Source organism: Gopherus evgoodei, chromosome 5 (assembly GCF_007399415.2).
Source record: "Gopherus evgoodei ecotype Sinaloan lineage chromosome 5, rGopEvg1_v1.p, whole genome shotgun sequence".
Taxonomy (NCBI): Eukaryota; Metazoa; Chordata; order Testudines; family Testudinidae; genus Gopherus; species Gopherus evgoodei.
The window spans coordinates 87,993,004-88,011,468 of record NC_044326.1 but is presented as its reverse complement, the minus strand read 5'-3'; the positions used below and the strand labels follow the sequence as shown (position 1 = coordinate 88,011,468).

General features: G+C 43.6%; 1 protein-coding gene across 2 annotated transcripts; it reads left to right on the top strand.

The window, feature by feature from the left end:
- The first annotated feature begins 1,749 nt into the window (after nt 1-1,749).
- REELD1 (reeler domain containing 1) lies at nt 1,750-18,414 on the top strand. Of its 2 annotated transcripts, none has more exons than XM_030565220.1 (7): nt 1,750-2,072; nt 3,598-3,805; nt 4,923-5,145; nt 6,331-6,503; nt 10,798-11,137; nt 11,966-12,029; nt 17,428-18,414. In XM_030565220.1, exons 1-7 carry the CDS (start codon nt 2,061-2,063, stop codon nt 18,013-18,015), a joined length of 1,608 nt encoding a protein of 535 aa, XP_030421080.1. In that variant the 5' UTR covers nt 1,750-2,060; the 3' UTR covers nt 18,016-18,414. The 2 variants fall into 2 exon arrangements, with proteins under 2 accessions (XP_030421080.1, XP_030421079.1); XM_030565219.1 differs by having other exon boundaries at nt 17,380-18,414.
- Nucleotides 18,415-18,465: the final 51 nt, after the last annotated feature.

Here is an 18,465-nt window from a genome sequence, read left to right as displayed (position 1 = left end):
AGTTTTTTCTCCTACTACAGTGCTGACACCTAAATTGAATGTTGCTCCCCTGCACCATTTTAGATGGTGGTGTTGTCATCAGCTTTTGAAGGTGGAACACAAACCTTTCAACTGAGGGAGCCAATCTGACCTCGCCCATTTCCTCTGGTCAGTCCCCCCTGCCTACCAGCATTACCTCCTTTCAATGCATGTTGAGTCTCGGCTAACTAGCTTTCATTCAAGCCTCTAAGTGCTGGGAAAAATCAAACAAATATACTATCTGGGGCTTGTGAAACAGATGTACAACTGAGTGTCATCCACATCTAGAAGTCAACTCAATCTGCAGTGCCTCATTATGTAGCTTAATGCCCTCCCATACCCATTGAGTAAAAAGACATGACAGAACTCTGTGATGAGACAGCTGTAGGCACTGATGAGAAATCATCCAAAACTATTCTTTTGGGGTCTCACAAACAGACAAAAATGGACTGACCAAGTCATTCTGGCTATTCCTGCCAGATTCTGCAGCATATCAATGATATCAAAGGCTCTGCATATATCTGTAAACTAATGGTGCAAAAGTGCTGTATCAGAGAAGAGAATTTGGCTGCTAATTTTCAGCTATTGCTAGGAAGAAGTCACTGACTGATGGAAACGGTGTAGTCTCTATCCCAAACACAGGCTTAAAGCTGGAGTGATGAATCGAGGAAATCTGAGAACTCCAGGTATTGCCATCACCTTCTGCATAATGTTTCATAAAAGAGGGAGATTAGACTGAGTGAAAATTGGTGATAGAATCAAGTGAGAGTTTCTTGAGCAAAGAATTGATCATATCCTCTTTAAGGGGTGCTCTTAGGGAGGTCTTGATAATCTCCAGACCTAAAATTCATAGAATAGCTGCCTACCTCTGATTTGCCTAACACCTCTCCAGCTCACTGAGAAGGGGTAAAAGCCCATTTCCTGAAATCTTAGACTTTAAAATATATTTTATTAGCATTGTGTTAAAGGACAATATAGTGTCAACATTAACTCTAATGAAGTTTGTTTTGGTGGTGGGTTTGTGCGCCTGTGTGTGTCGGAAGGGGGAGGTTCTAAGATTATGGAACAAATTTTACACAGCACCCAGCTGCACCATACATACTACTTAGTCTGGTTTCATGCTGTGAATTGCATGTCACCTATATGAATTATTAGTACCCAGGAACGAAAGACAATGAAGTAAGACTTACGGATGGAGTAGGAGCCTTTTAACTTTGAATGTTTTGGCTCTGGTATATTTAAGTCAGCTGCTTATGGTTACTGTAATGCAGGGGTAGGCAACCTGCGGCACACAAGGTGATTTCCAATGGCACTCACACTGCCCAGGTCCTGGCCACTGGTCTGGAGGGCTCTGTATTTTAATTGAATTTTAAATGAAGCTTCTTAAACATTTAAAAAACCTTATTTACTTTACATACAACAATAGTTTAGTTATATATTACAGACTTGAAGAAAGAGACTGTCTTAAAACATTAAAATGTATTACCGGCACCTGAAACCTTAAATTAGAGTGAATAAATGAAGACTCGGCACACCAGTTCTGAAAGGTTGCCAACCCCTGCTCTAATGCATATTAGAATTGTTCTGCTTATTTCTAGCAAAGTATTGCTTTTGCTGCCATGTAAATGCGCGTGAGAAAAAATTCAGCACCCGGGGCCTTCGACTAAAGGAAGCTGACGTCTTTGTTTTGCAAATCTTTACCATGCTAATTAAAAAAGAACAAGGGCCCCATCCTGCCAAGCATCAGTAACGGAGTCCTAGGGTGATCCCGTACAGAACATACTACTTTTTCCCCCTTGCTTTGTTTTTATTTTCATCCCAGAAACTTGGTGGTAAAATGAATTAATAAATAAAATGTGTGAGTGGGTGGGAGATGAGGAAAACTAATACGATTAAAGCTGATTTGGGCACTGGCAGAGAGTTCCTGTCGGTATTAGGGTAACAGCTGGTGCACTTCCCATTAGAGGAGAAAGTGAAGAACTTGCCTTAAAGGATGTGTCTCTGTTAGGCTGAGGGGGAACTGTTACAGTGAGCCTGAAGGAATGTGTCCCAAGGTAAGTGAATGTCAATGGCAGGGAACAGAGTTGAAATGGTACTGGGGCTAAGGCCTCCCTGTCTGATAGTGACAGGCTCTTGTAAAGGGGTGAAATATGTGGGGAACAAACACATAGCACTTAAATGATTGGAGTGATGGAGCTCTAGAGAAGGCTAAACTGCCTAGCTGCTCTCAGCTTGAGGCTGGGAACAAACTGTTTCATGTTCAGTGGCAGTTTTTCAGAATTAGTGGCGAATTCAGAGAGGACGTAAAAGGTGATGTAACCGAGACTTTTTTAGTCTCAGACTCCCTCTTTTATATATCCACTTACTGATGCATGAGCCAAGGAAAGAGAAGCCAGTATAATTTACATGTTGAAAAGGAGTTATTTGAAGATGTACATTAAAATAGGGCTGGCCTGCTTTCATGTACACATTCATTCACATGTGATAAATATTTGTGTACACATTCTCTATTACTTTTCAAACCTGCACACTGCTGCATGTAGGCAGCACCGATGATAAGAAACAGGAATAAGTATATTCTGTCTGGCTTAGGCATTTATTTAATGCCAGTTACCATAGGCTCTGGGAAAAAAGAGCTTTAAGTTCCTGGATAGATAGCAGGCGTTAACTTTGTGAATAGTGCTTCCTCATATTTATATTAGAGTTTAAAGATGAAATTTTGATATTAACAAAAAATAAGTAGGGATTTATCTTTGGCTTCAAAGGTAGATTTCAAATTTAGCATCTTGGATGTTTCACCATCACCAATGTCAACAGAAGAAGAAAATTTAGAAAAATAGTTAATTATTAAACATTGATGGATATAATTAGCAAAGATATTCTGGGGTCAATACAACCCATACTTCCAAAGCCTTGAAGGGTTTGCTGTCAGCAGAACCGCTGTGGTTCTGTTGTGCACAGTGGAGTCAGGGTATGTGCTCTTCCCCACCCACTGCCATGTGATTCAGCACCCAGCTTGGTGTTGTCTCCATGTATCAGTGTGCAGGTGGAGCAGGGACAGAAGATCTGCTGCTACATGGAATCTTTCACTGGGATGGGCATGAAGTAGTTTCCATGGAGCAGCTCCACAGACTTGCGGGATAGATGTTTCCATCTCGTGTACTGCACAGTCACTTGGGCAGGGCGGTGAGTGCTGAGCAAAGAATTTTGTACTCTGTAGATAAATGAGAACTTGCAGAATCCTTTCTGCTGACAGTAATGGAAACAAGAATCTTTAGAGTGATGGTTGTCCAGCTTTTTTGCTCTGTGGATAACTTCAAGAAAAAGGATCCTCTTATGGATCATCCCCCGCCTCCCAAACCACTTCTTAAAATGTTCCTTGATTGTGCATTACCAGGAAGGGTTCCATGAGTCATGGGGAACTTTTTTTTTTTTAATTGAAAGGTTTTGGGAAGTATTATTCCATGTCTCAATGAATTCAAAGATGACATGTTCCATACTTACTGATTGTATCTTCCTAGAAATTATTACTTTGAACTTAACCTGGAGTGTAATGTCTGTTATTTTGAATAACATAAGGTGGAGGATGGAATGAAAGTCATTGGATGGGTATGCACAATCTTGTGCTTGGTTTCATACACTGCTGCCTTCTCCCATGGTGCGAGTCTTTCTGCCTGTGGTGACATGACACCCAAACATATAAGAGCTCAGCTTCAGAACCCCCGGAACAACTATATCACTCTCCACACCAATATGTCCTTCTACTTTCCAGGTGATAAGGTACCAGGTAAGGAGTATTAACTAACTTTACAACATAGAACAGTCATGAAAATGTCACAATGCTACTAGTAGTTTTCTCCTGTTCTGGGCGAAGGAGAGAAATGCAAATCACAGTAGCACGGAATCTGATTACTGTGTACCTAGCAGGGATGTTTTCTAGACTGCCCTATTGACTCATAAGGAGTAATTATTTGATAGGAAACTTGTTTATGTATGTATATACGTATAAATAAAACACATGATAGCTAATCTCAGTTAAGACATTAATCTTTGAGTGATGAGAAGAGGGATAATCTACACATGGAAATGCCATGAATGAGTTGTAGCATCTCTCCTCACAAGGAATAAATGTAATTACAGATAGCCTTCATTTACGATATGTATTTAAAATATGCATTCTTTTTTCTCATTATAATCCTTTAAGTCTTAATGAACATTCTGCAATCAGTTACACTTAGGTAAATTCAGAGATGAAATTGTACATTTCAGTGGGATCTTCAGATTTTCCCCATGTGATAGATGCTAGGCCTGAGGCAACCCCCACTGAAGTCAATCAGGCCCATAGATCCAATGGGAGAGTCTCACACAAAGAACTTTGTAGGACTGGGCCCTAAGTATTTTAAATGGCAATGAAGAGGAAGCTGACCTGTAAGCATATTGTTCATCCTACATACCTACCTACCTACCTACATACTCATTCCTATTTAAAAGATCAGGTCTTAAACAAAAATGGAGCATGCACTCTTTTGTGCAACAGGACAGTTTAATTCTTATACAGGAGTTCTTTTCAAAATTAATCATTATGGTGTATATGCATATATTAATAGTGTATAGATAGCTGTATTTTTCCACGTATCAGCTGATTAGTAGTTCATAATTAAAAAAATGACTCAGGCAAAATTTCCATGTAGCTTTCATGGGAAAAGAGTCAGCATTAAAGAATGTTCTGATATTTTCAGAATGCTTAAGAGAGAAATGTAGAGGCAAAATGGCAGGCTTGGTTCCATACGGATTCCTCCTAAGTTCACCAATTCCAAAGAAAATTCCACTGGAAATGATTTGTGTCAGAAATGCAAGTGGATGCCTTGGACAAATTGCTTTTTGTACCATGATTTGTTTTGCAGTGACAGTGAGGAGCACTCGTGATTTCATGGGCTTTTTGCTTCAAGCTCGCAGGGTATCTAATGATCAAGTTGCTGGCACTTTTGTTTTTATTCCTCCGGGTTCCAAACTGCTGACTTGTTTTGAAGATGGCGATTCTGTAACCCATTCTGACAAGTCACTGAAGAGAAACTTGTCATTTGTGTGGAAGGCACCTGCCCAGCCCATTGGAGACATCAAGTTCTTGTAAGAATACATGGGTCCTAACCCTACTTCATATCTACGGAAAGTCCTGATGCCCTTACAGTTTGCCATGTTCAGTGGGGGAGGGGCAGGGAACAGTGTTTAGATATTGCTTGACATTCATCAAATACTGAAGTAAATTTCTCAGCTGCTGTAAATTGTCAGAGTCATTGTCTTCAGTGGCAATTTACAGCAGCTGAGGATCTGCTCCTTTGTATTTACATAGTCAGCTTTCTCCTACTATTAAACAAATCTGCAGATGAAAAACAACAGCCTAAATACTTTGGAAATCAGTAGCCCTGTATGTGACTTCACTGATTTTTATTTACTTCCTTTAAAAAGTTAAATATAAATAGAATTGTTCACAGAATAAGTGATTGGCTTGTATCAGATAGTCACAGAGAGGATGCTAGATATCCAAGATCTGATAATATAGCTCAGTTTAGGCAATATAAGTTATGAGTTACACTAATACATATTGCACCCAAAAATACAGTCATTAAAAGAACCTTAAAATTGCAAAGTGAAACACTCCAAAATTGGGAAATGGCAGCTGACCCAGGGCTGCCACAGGTATTTAATTGCTGTGTAGCCATACCCCAAGAGATTCAGGACTCTTAGGTTCAATTTCAGGTTCTGTAGGAAAGCGTTTTTTAGTAGTTATAGACCTTTCTTGTCTCTGTCCTCCTCTGGCAGAAAAGCGGCATGGAAAATATCAGCTTGAATGGTTAAAGCTTGGCAAAGTTATAAGCAACTGAATTGAGGGGCTTATAATAGAAAGTGTCCAACAGTCTCAGTTATACATGGTGCTACCAGCCCTGCTATAATACTGTTATAAAAGTAAAATTGATGAGCTTTTTTAATCAGTAACTCCCACTTGCCTCCTTGCCCATGGAAACAAAGCTAGTAAAAGTTTTCCAAATGTATTTGTTAAAATTTGAAATCGTCTTATTTTCCCGTTCAGTTTTTCATCAGCCCTAATTATAAGTGAACCATTACACTGCATTTTCCCTATGGTTTCTAGTGTGTTTTATTTTTAATATAAAAACTATGATGGACTAATCTATTAATTTTTATTGCACTGTTTTAGTTTTTTAAAATAATTCCTTCTGATTAGGGAAATTTCTGATATTCTATTAATAATACAGGGTGACTAAATTGTTGCCTAACATATGTTATTTTTGACAGTTTATCGGTAGTCCAGTCATATTTTGTTTACTGGGTAAGGATTGAATCTGCTATTGTGTCCCACCAAATACAAAACAGAACACCTGCTGATAGTAGCAAGAAGTCCAGCACTATAATGCCAACACCACTGCAGAAACCTACTGATCCAAAAGTAACAGTTACAGCAAACAAAGGTATGTGTTATTTTCCTGACAACTTAGTTCCAATGGAATATACCATAAAAAAATTCTTTCTTCCAGCTAACACAAGTGACATAAGTTAACCTCAGGAGTTCACTTAACATAGTTACTGGGGCCTGATCCCCTAAGGAAAGTCTTGAAATGACAGCACTCATCCCCAAGGCCGGCCTTAGGATTTATGGTGCCCTAGGCAAGATTATTAAACTGGTGCCCCTGTGCCTGATCTGCTCTTAGCAACACAAACATAAGCTTACAGTATTGGAAAACTTGCCACGTTCACGTTATTAAAACCAGTTTAACTTAATTAAGCACACTGTAATGCTGATGGACTAGCACTAAAGAAGAAGCACTATAGAAAAAATTCTGATATGACAGAATGATGCAAATAATATATATATTTTTTATTTATCAAAATGTTATTGGAAATGTATATGAAGAGGTATTGAAACAAAGATTTGTTTTTAATTAAAAGCAATCTTTCTGGCTTTTTTGGCTGCAAAATCAGTAATAACGTCATCATATGACAAAGACAAAGTCGTGTCTTGTTCGATTGCAAGAATAGCAAGACCAGTTAAGTGTTCCTGACTCATGGTAGAGCGGAGATAGTTTTTAATGAGCTTTAGTTTTGAGAAACTCCGTTCTCCTGATGCTACTGTTACAGGAATTGTCAGTAGAATACAAGTGGCAATGTACACATTAGGATATATGTCAACAAGTTTGCGGGTATGAATAAACTGTACAATGTCCATCACCGATTTTGCATGTGGCAACATTGATGACAGTGTACTCAATTCTTCATACAGTTCAAGTCCATTTAAATCAAAACTATCACCGTGCTTCAGGAGGCTCTCTAGGTTCTTGCACTTTGTCATTAGTTGCTCTTGTTTTCCTATTTCGTTGAATTTAGTTATGTCATACAAAAATCCAAACTGTTCATAGTGTACTTGCAAGGTATTAAACCTTTCATCAACAGCAGATACTGCTTTATCCATGACAACATTAAAAAATTCAACCTTAAATTTCTTTTCTGGATCGTCTATGGGCATCATCTGCTGTACAGATTCTTCACAAAGAAGTGTCCCTGGCCTTTTTAACTCATATTAACTATGTATTTACTTTATGAAAGTTGGAGAAAACATTGTGAAAATGTAAAACATTGGCTGCCCAACTTCTGGGCTGGCAAAAGTTATACTGACTCACAGGGGAAAAAAAAAAGCAGGAGAATCTTAGTACAACATATGGTCACTCTATACCAGGGGTCGGCAACCTTTCAGAAGTGGTGTGCCAAGTTCACTGTAATTTAAGGTTTCTCGTGCCAGTAATACATTTTAATGTTTGTAGAAGGTTTCTCTCTATGTCTATATTATATAAATAAACTATTGTTATGATCTGAGGTCTTGGCCACCGGTCCTGCTCAGGCCACTGCCAGCTGAGTAAATGAAACCCCAAACCGGCAGCAGGCTGGTGGCTGGAACCCTAGACAAGGATCCCAGGCCCTGCTCAGCCCGCTGCTGGTTTGGGGTTCTGACCACCAACTCCTGCCAGCCAGGATCCCGGCCGCCAATCCCCCCTCAGCCCGCTACCAGCCTGGGATTCTGCTCACCCAGGCTGGCAGGAGGCAGAGTGGGGCTGGCGGCTGAGTTCCTGACTGGCAAGGGGCCGGCAGCCGGAACCCCGGAGTAGCAGTAGGCTGAGTGCTGCTGGCACCCCAGACTGGCAGCAGACTGAGCCACTCAACCCCCCACCGGCCCTGCTCAGCCCGCCACCAGCCCACTCAGCCTGCCACCAGCCCACTCAGCCCGCTGCCAGCTGAGTGAATGGAACCCCAGGCTGACAGCAGGTTGAGTGGTTCAGCTGGCCTGCTCAGCCCACTGCCAGCCTGGGGTTCCTTGGGGGTCCCCAGGCCAGCAGCAGGTGCTGAGTGGGGCTGATGGCTGGTATCCCAGCTGGCAATGGGGCAGCAGCCGGAACCCCAGAGCAGTGATGGGCTGAGCCACTCAGCCTGCTGCTGCATATCATCAAAAATCAGCTCACCTGCCACCTTTGACACGTGTGCCGTAGGTTGCCGACCCCTGCTTTATACACTAGTAAGGAGATGAGCATATTACAGTTGTTGGAGGGTTCTTATCAGGAGTAACAGGCTATAGGAAAGTCAGTCAACATTTTTTGTTTCTCTGATGAAAACTGGCCCACTCCCTGCCTCAAACCAAACCTGTCACTAATAATTGTCAACAACTTAATTTTCTGTTTTTGGCTAAGATATTGATTTTTTTTTAAAAAAAAATATTGAAATTGGATTCAGGATTGTTAGCAAGAATTTTTGGCAAACAAAGTTGTTAAATGACAGTCTAAATGGCAACACAGTACTGCTTTCATGCTTGGCTCACCCCCCAGCCTGCTGGTCCAGCAGCTGCAATAGACCCCAAAATCCACCTCTTGGGGTGCAGAGTGGCAACAGCAGTAGCAAACCCTCAGGTGCAATCACACGCCAATGGGCACGACCACCAGCCTGACGGACCATGGTGAAGTTAGCACAGCATCTGATCTCAGACAGGTCACCCATAGAGCCACAGCAGCTCATCTTGCCCTGTGCAGCTCCCCCCGGATGAGACGGATCGCTGGCAGCTGCCAGCCCGGGGAGAGGTGCTCCCCAGCTAGGGTGGCCAGATCCAGATGTCCTGACTTTATAGGGCCAGTCCTGATATTTGGGTCTTTGTCTTATATAGGCACCAATTACCCCCACCTAGAGTGACCAGACAGCAAGTGTGAAAAATCAGGACAGGCAGTGGGGGCGGGGGGAGGTGGTAAAAGGAGCCTATATAAGAAAAAGGCCCCAAAATTGGGACTGTCCCTGTAAAATAGGGATATCTGCTCACCCTACCCCAACCCCTTGTCCTGATTTTTCACACATCTGGCTAACCCCAACCCAGCCCTGTGTGACATTCCAATCCTGGCTCGCTGCCCAGGAAGTGAATTACTTTCACTTTCATTGCTCAGCAGGCAGCCAGCCTCCCCTCCTCCCCAGCACCTCACCCAACCCAGCCCTGACAGAGGGGAGGGAGGAGAGAGAGAGGGGTGCTCCTGGGGAGGAGGGAGAAAGGAGGGGATGCTCCATGGGGCAGGGGGGAGAAGAATGGATGTTATGGGGGACAACAAAGGATACTGGTTCCAGAGCCACAGAGCCTGCCTGACCTGACCTCAGCCGGGGGGGAAAGAGTCACACTCACAGGTGAGCTCCTTTCCCAACCCCCACCCCCTCCCCTTCCCAGAGACCCCAGCAGCCAATCCCATCCCTCAGACTGTGCTGCATTCGGCTCTCTCTAGGACCTAGCAGCCCTGCTTCTACACTGCCTGGGCTGCCTGCAGAGTGGTGCCCCCAGGCAGAGTGAGGCCCTACACGGCTGCCAATTCTGCCTATGCCTAAGGACAGCCCTGCTCATCACCATTCAGGGTCCTGGCTTTAATCAGAATGAGGGCGGCGATATACAGTTTAAACAATGTTGCCAACTTCCATGATTTTATCGTGAGTTTTACTTAAAGCCCCAGCTCTGGGAGACACGTGATTTCATGAGAATTCAGCTTTCATTTAAAACAAAAAAGTTTCCAGCCCTCATGGTTGCAAAGAACAGCATGAAAACATGACCTGAGTGCACTCCATAGACTCAAAAGAAAAAGAATCCAAAATGTATTCTTTTTAACCTCAAAAATTTAAGCCAGTTTTGTGATTTTGGAGGCCTGACTCATGTTTTTTGGATGCTTGGGTGTGGCATTATTGTTTAAATAAGAGAAAGTCCTATCTTTATCGTCAGTGTGACTGTTTGCATGACCTCAACTATGTGTATTGGACAAAAGGCAGGTCATATGTCATTTCTCTCACTTTGAAAAAGCCCTCACTCCAAACTGAATGCACATCTAGGAAAAGCAGGTAAGTATTTTATCATTGCTTCAGCAGTCTTGGGTGAGTGAAATACCCTCTTCCCAAGATGGAACAAGCCATGAATCTAGACTTTTAAAAAATGAGCCTTGTTTCTTAAAGTATTCAGCATGGCACGTTGGCTTTAATTTAATTATTTTATCTGAACTTAATTTGGGGATGGCTTTATTGGTTTACTCTCTAGTTTCCATGGGATGCCTAGGTTTCTATTTTAGCTTTGTGCTATAGAAATCAAAGTTATTATTTTTGGTATATGAATGCAGATAATATATTAATCAATGTCATTACAAATGAAGATTTGAAACAAACAAACTATACAAAGAAAATACACTTGTTCTCTTTTTTGCGTTTAAGGTTCTGCTACACCCAACAGTATTACTGTCTTTACTCAATCTGCAAAATTTATGCCTGCCAGACTGACTAGAATTGCAGTGACAAAAGTACTGGAGCCTGCTTATGGAAGCAGACAAGACACAGAACAACTTGATAAGGGAAAGCAACAGCCTGAGACCTCTGTGGATCCAGTAGCTTTGAGGGTCAGCAGCAGACATGGAGGAGGGCAAGCCAACAGAAGCAGCATCTACAGTGATCAAAGTCTGGAGCCATCACTTGAGTTTCAAGGGCTGGATATGGCAAACATCTTGCGAAGTTTCATTTTACAAGATTATGCCTCCAGCCCCAGCACATCCGATGGGTACTGTGTGAACAGTGAATGTAACGTACTGAATATGCATACAACTACTTCTCCAAAAGTTATGGAAGGAGTAAATTAGCACCTGTTTCTCCATGGGGCATGTGCTGCCCATGTGGCAAGCTGTGCATTCCTACTAGGTATTTGCATGGTGAGATTTTGAAAATTACTCAGCCCCTTTTGGGGCTGGGTGTGATGTTAAATGAAGCTAATACTACAATGGGACACTTTAAATATAACTGAGGAGAAGGTACTCAGGCAACTTATATTTACATTTTTTGTATTTTTCTAAAAATAATCAAAGAAGTGATGAATCTAGCAGGACTATCCTTCCATCCCTGGGGAGAAGGAAAAGGAAAACTGAACTAGCTGATTGCAAAAGTTTGGATTCAATGGGACTTGGGCAGGATTGGGTCCAATAGGCATCTATATAATTGGGGTGGGGAGTAAGCAGGGCTCCCCAGAGGATTCAGGCGGCCTGGGGCAAAGCAATTTCAGGGGGCCCTTCCATAAGAAAAAAAATGCAATATTATAGAATACTATATTCTCATGGGGGCCCTGGTGCAAATTGCCCCACTTGCCCCCTCCCTCTGGGCAGCCCTGGGAGGAAGAGAAATTTGGCACTGAATGTTCTATATTATCTTATCTGTACTGTACTTGAGTTGGACTGCATGACTGCTGTCTCTGTTGGCCCCTCTCATCACAATAAATGTGTACCTCCTGAGGCTATTCTAGTGAGCAACATTTTTAATAAAGTACAGACTCTGGGTTTTTTCATTGTAATTTGTACAGATATATATTAAACTTATCCTTCCTTTTCCAATATTTTAGATCACCAAGCATCTCAGGTGCTTCTACATCACAACTGTGTTTGACATGTAAGGAAAATATACAGGTAAGAACTGTGTGGGGTGTTTTGTTTTGTTTTCTATTGTTGGGGTTCCCCTATGACCTCTTCAGTTCCTTAAGAACTCAGTTTTGCTCCAGTCTCATCATTCAGTGTATAATCAAATTACATTTGAGTTGACTGGGCTTAAGTGAAGGAGTTGGGTATAGGGTATGCCACACGTCCAACCCAGTTTCTTTATATACACTTACAGTGCATCACATGTTTTGGGATTGGTGTTGCCTCTTTGTAGGAACCAATCGCTGTACAGCATGCTCTACTCACACACTGTCCATGCACAACTTACTCTTTACCTCATCTTACGTTCCAGGCTTATCTGAGCCATTGTTATCTTGGTCATTAAGTGATTCCCTGGGTGTTTTGCCTTACCTTAGCTAGTACAGACATTCTGTTTCCAGCCTGCTGAATCATTTACCTCCCTAACCCCATGTCCCAAGAAATGAGGCCTCACCCATGTCCAATTACTCACGCCAGGTCAGGCCTGCATCTGCCAAAATAGAAAATTATTAGAAGCAGGTGGAAGTTTTAGAAGAGGATGACAATAAAACCTTTTGCATCTTAACAGCAACATGTGTTCTGTATGTGCCACATATATTACTAAAGATATTTTAACACTGTTAGAGTTTTGAATGTTTTCACTACTAGTAGAGCCATGTGCCTTGATTACTACAAGTTCAACTGTAAAATGATGTAAAAAATCTTTTCAATGTATAGCAATGACATGATTTTAAGTTGCAACATTTTGAGATGTTTTTAGTTTAGAACCCTGCATTGGTTGCCATGGGGAGGCTGGAAATCTCCTTCTTCTAGTGATCCTGTTTCTAGCCCTGAAAGGCTGATAGATATTAAAGTGTCTAGGATTCTGATCTGAGCCTCAGGCAGTTGTATTCTTTTGGGGGAGATTCCGCTGTATCTATCTGTATCTATTGTGACAAAATGGCCATTGTTGGTATGGTGGGTCCTATGCTTTTCTTGGCGGGGGCTAAGACACCAATCCTTGCCCCCGCTCTTGGGGTGCTGGGGGCCCCTCTAGTGGCTCGGAAAGGTGGTAGAGAAGGGAAGTGGAGGAGGGGTCTGGGTTCACTCCCTATTCTGAGCCCCAGCCCCTCTCCACCCCAACAGGTTTCTTACCCTCTTCCCCCTTGAGTAGGGTTACCCTCGGTCCTTAGGCGCTGGGAGACGGAGTCTCCTTTACTTCGGTTCTCTGGTCTTTCAAGTCTCAGCAACACACCTCCAAACTCCAGTCCTCTCTCCTTCCTCACACAACCTGACTGCCTGAAGCAGGGTTTTTTTATTAGGTTCCTGACAGGGTCTTAATTGACTGCAGGTGCTCCAATTAACCTGTCTCAACCCTCCCTAGTCTACAGGGAACCATGCCTTAATTAGCCTAGGGCTTATATATTTCCCCTCTCCCACTGCTCCCTGGCCCTCATGTATCACTTTATATCTCTCTCTATATATATATGAATGAATTAATGAAACAAGCCTGACCCAAAGCCCCATATCCAAGCATGGCCCAGAGATGGATCTATGTTCATCTGTTTTGCCACTGAGCACTACCTGTGTCTTCCTTATACACCACTTGTCTCAGTGATCTTTTCTTGCAGAAATGGATGGGTTTACTGATTTGTTTTCCTGCTTAGCTTTAAACATTTTGCTAAACCTAAAACTCTTCAAAATCGTTCTAATTATCCCCACTGTAAATACTGACTTCAAAACATATACATGGTCCCGCTCATTGAACCACACTACATATAGCACATATTCCTTTGAACTCTGAAATAAAAAAAATAAATCCTAATATATAAAGTGATCACAAATTTATCAGGATTTGTACAGTAAGCTTAAACAGGCACTTTGGCATGGGAACGTAGCACTTCTGAATGTACAAGCACAACTTGGCTTTGTTTAGGCAGCTAAATGGCCCACATCTTGCTTTAAAGCAAAGTACACCAGCTAGAAACTTTTCAGGCTATTTCCTATCTCTCCTTTCAGTGTATGTTCAGACATAATGATGGGATTGTATTAGCTGCTGTTCTGGGCTGTACCTCTTAGAGGGCAGTCAACATCCTGAAATCCTCTTTAGCCTGCATGATGTGTACAGATCCAGGCAGTGGGGCCAATTCTGTTGTCACTTACTTTGGTGTAAAACAGGATCAATTCCATTGAAGTCAAAGCATTTACACTAATGTAAAAGCATTGTAGGTGAGACTGGATTCAAACCCATTGTATTTATGGGTCTCTGGCCTGAACCTGCTTCTACCAGACAGCTGGGATCACCGTAGCCAATTTGTGAAACGTACGGCTGCGGGAGGCCTCCAGGTGCAGCTCAGGTGCAGCATCCTCCGTCAGCAGCCAGGGGTTGCAGTGGTGCCACCTGATGCAGCCTTTGCTTTGTTTTACACCTGCTGTTCCTAATGCCATTCCTGGTGCCTCTGTGCTTTAGGGGAGGCAGCAAGCAAGCAGCAGGGCGAAGAGCCGATTTTAGGTACAGCACTTGTCCCATCCCATACAAGTAGCAGCATGTTTCCTCCTCTCCCGAGTTTCAGAGATGGTGGGATTTAGGGAAGAAACATTGAGAACAGGAGTGGTTGGGGGTGTGTGTGTGTGTGTGTGTGTGTGTGCGTAATTGCAGACAGTGTCTGAATTGGGGATTTGGATAAACTAGGAAAGTTATGGGTGGTGGATGAACTGAGGGGTCCTGCCTGAATGGGGGGCAGGGTGAGGGCAAGGCCTGAACTGAGGCGCTGGCAGTAGGGGCTGAAGGGATGAACTGACAGAGACCTGGAGAGGTATGAACTGGGAAAAGGAAGGCCTGGAGAAGTCAACTGGGGATGGGTGGCGAGCAATAACCTGGAAGGGGACAAACTGGAGATTAATTAGGAAGGAAAGAGGCAGTTGGGAGATGCTGGGGAAAGAAGAGCCGTAGGGAGATAAACGGGTGAAGTTTGAGGTGGAGAGATGAACTGGGGACCTGGATGGGAAGGAGGACAGGAGCTGGAGCGGGAGAGTGGATTAGAGTGGGGGACAAGGGGAATAGAGAGGAAATGTGGTAAAAGAGAGAACACTACACAGAATACAGAGAAGGGGAGCAACAAGGGACAATAAAATCCCAGGTCTGGGAGATGCCATAAGGAGAGAGAAACTTGGGAACCCAGAGAATCAAGGGAGAGAACAAATGAAAAAAAATTAGGGAATCCAGGAGAGAAAAAGAATAGAGGGAGATAGAGGCGAGATCAGTGAGCAAATGGACCAGAGAACAGGTGCGGTGGAGTCAAAGGAGAGGTCATGTGGATCACTTGGGCAAAGGGGACGGGCAAGAAAAAATGAAAGAAGGGAAAGGAGAGAGAAAGCAAGAAACAAGAGACACACTGGGAACATAAGAGAAGAGAATTTTACAAATCAGGAAAGAAAGGACAGAATGAATCCAGAATGGAAGGAGAGAAACAAAGGGTGAAATCCCATAGTATTTTCCAGGTAGACAGCCCTTGTTCCATGTTGGGGAAGGAACTGGGATGGCTGTTCCAAGTATCTGTGCCGTATTGGCACTGCTAGCTAGCTACTCTAGATTCTGCAGTTTAATCACTGAAATTCTCTTGTTCACTGCCTACATTTTATTGTCACCTTTTTCAGTGGTAACCTCTCCCACAATCTGAGCTATTGCTGTCAATCCCCTACCTGGCCTCACAGCTCACCAGGACTCTTGCCAGACTGGCTACCCAGCAACAGGGCCGGTGCAAAGATGTTTCGCACCCTAGGTGAAACTTCCACCTTGCGCCCCCCCCGGTCTCCCCCTTTCTGCCCTGAGGCACCCCCCCTGCCGCAGCTACCCATCCCCCACCCTCCTCCCTGAGGCACCCCCTTCACCCCAGCTCACCCCTGCTCTGCCTCCACCCCGAGCCCGCCGTCGCTGCTTCACTTCTCCCACCTCCCAGGCTTGCGGCGCCAATCAGCTTAGGCGCCGCAAGCCTGGGAGGTGGGAGAAGTGAAGCAGCCACAGCGTGCTTGGGGAGGAGGCAGGGCAGGGGTGAGCTGGGGCGGGGAGTTCCCCTGCGTGCCGCTCCCCCTTACTTGCTGCAGGTGGCCCTCCCCGCGCTCCCCTGCCCCAGCTCCTTCCGCCTAAATACTGGCGGTGACCGGGCGGCGGAAGATCCGGCCACTGCGGTTGCTGCCGAAGAAAATGGTGCCCCTCAAATCCTAGTGCCCTTGGCGACCGCCTAAGTCACCTAAATGGTTGCACTGGCCCTTCCCAGCAAGCTTTTTAAACACCCACTAATGAAGCCAAGAGCTTTTCTGGTGTAATTGATGGATGTGCTAAAGAGCCTGCTGGACGCTCAAGTTGCATAGAAACCAGCTACTAAGGGCCCGATCCAAACCCAGAGAAGCTGATCACCCATGGACTTCACTGGTTCTAGATCAGGCAGCAGCTGTGCAATGTGAGTTCAGTGCAGGTCTCAGATTCATTTCTTTCAGGGGCATCTCTAAAATCCTCAGATTGCCTCTGCAGCCAGTCTTGACTAAATCTGTAGTGAAGTCTAGGCTAATGTCTAGCTTGGGGTCTTCATTTTGTGACTGCTAAAACAAGGTGCTGTGCAACAAGAAGAAACTGAGAAATGAGTGAGTTAACAAAATACTAAGTTACATTGTATGGTTCAGCATTAGTTACAGGGGGCAGTTTTCCAACTGACAGTGTAGCATGGGAAAGCAGGCAACTTTTGGCCAGGGCTGAGTTATTGAACTTTAAAATCCTATGGGACCTTTTCCTTTTATTTAAATAGTAGCAAAGAGGGAGGTAAACTAAATTCTTCCATGACTCCCCTGCCCCAAAGGCCTGATCCAAAGGCCAGAAAAGTTAATGGGGATCTTTCTATTGATGTGGTAGCATGATCCTGGCATTAGCGAAGCGTAATCAATCGATGCGCTCAGATGTCGATTTTATATTTTTGAGCAAGATATGTTAAGTGGCTGCAGGGCTGGTGAAAGGTGCCAGGTACCTGCCCCAGAAATTGAAGTCCTTTTTACAGAGACTGGCACCTTGATGGGATAAGCTTCCTACTCTGCAATACCAACTTGCTTCCACTCTGAGCAATGGGACCAACTTCAAGTGTCTATTCCATCTATGGCATCCTGTGATGAGATCTCAAGCAAGGGTTTCAGTTATGTCCCTGTTGAATGCACCAACTCATTTGACAAAGGCCAGTAACAACCATTGGATATTGTTCTTGGTTATTCCCAAACTAGGTGGATTTGAACCAGTGACTAGGAGCCGAAAGAGCCAGTTAAACCCACAAGCTGTTTAGACTCTCATCAGATATTACGTCATATTTTTGCTTTTAAGGAGGTTGCTGTGAACTCCAACCAAATGACAACAAAACCTGTATTGCAGGCTACAGCTTCACTTTCCACCCAGCTTTGGTACACTTACCTGCTTGCAGTTCCAGGCACAACGTCACAGCATAGAGATGGGGAAGCTGACTTGGATGTCTCCAGCAGTTTATCATCAGCTTCAAGGCAGATGGCAGAGACGCGGTCAGTGACACAGAAAGCTTCAGCAAACTTCTTGCTGCAGTCAGAACATGCAGTTTCTGGAGAGGAGGAGGAGAACCAAGAGGAGGTTGCTGGGAATACACTTCCATGGGTGACCAGACCCATGCCTGATGCTGCTGTTCCTGGGAAAGAAGCAGAACACCCCAGAAAAGGGGGACAATTCATAGCAGCCCAACTTGGCATTCTCCTTGGCTGTACAGCTGCCCTCGGCATGGCCCTGGCTGCTGGGCTGCGCTGCATCCATGCCCAGTATTGTCACAAGCGAACAGAAGTGTCCTTTAGTGAACCAGACAATGATGTCATCACAATGAGAGAAGGTGAGGAGATGATGCAATTCAGGAAGATACGGGAAAACAGCTTTGTGCTGGTGCAGGCCGAATACAACTGGATCAGCCCATCAGGCAGTGGAAAAAAGACAGTCATCTAAAAATACCTGCAAATCCCACATAGTGCTTTATAGATTAGGTAGCGTCATATGTAGGGCAGATGGTAAAAATTAATCGGAATGTCTAACGTGAATACAGGAAGCTGCTGTAGTGTAGCTCCTATATATAACCATCTCAATAAATATACTCCAACTGAAAAATGATGGAAGTAGTTGCATGTTCTGATCACAGTACAAATGCATGCAACTCAGTTACAGATGTTATGAAAATTAGACGTTCTAAATTACAGATGCTATGAAAATATAAGTAGACATATTGTTTAAAATGTTACACTTAACACAATAAATATTGTATAGCTACTCATTAATTGTGCTATTGTAGCCATTACATTTCCTTTGTTGCCTTAAGGTATAATCAAAAATAGAAATTCTTCCTTTGCACTTTGGTGTTGTCTCTTATTTATTCTCAGCAAAAGTTTCTGGTGTCTTATT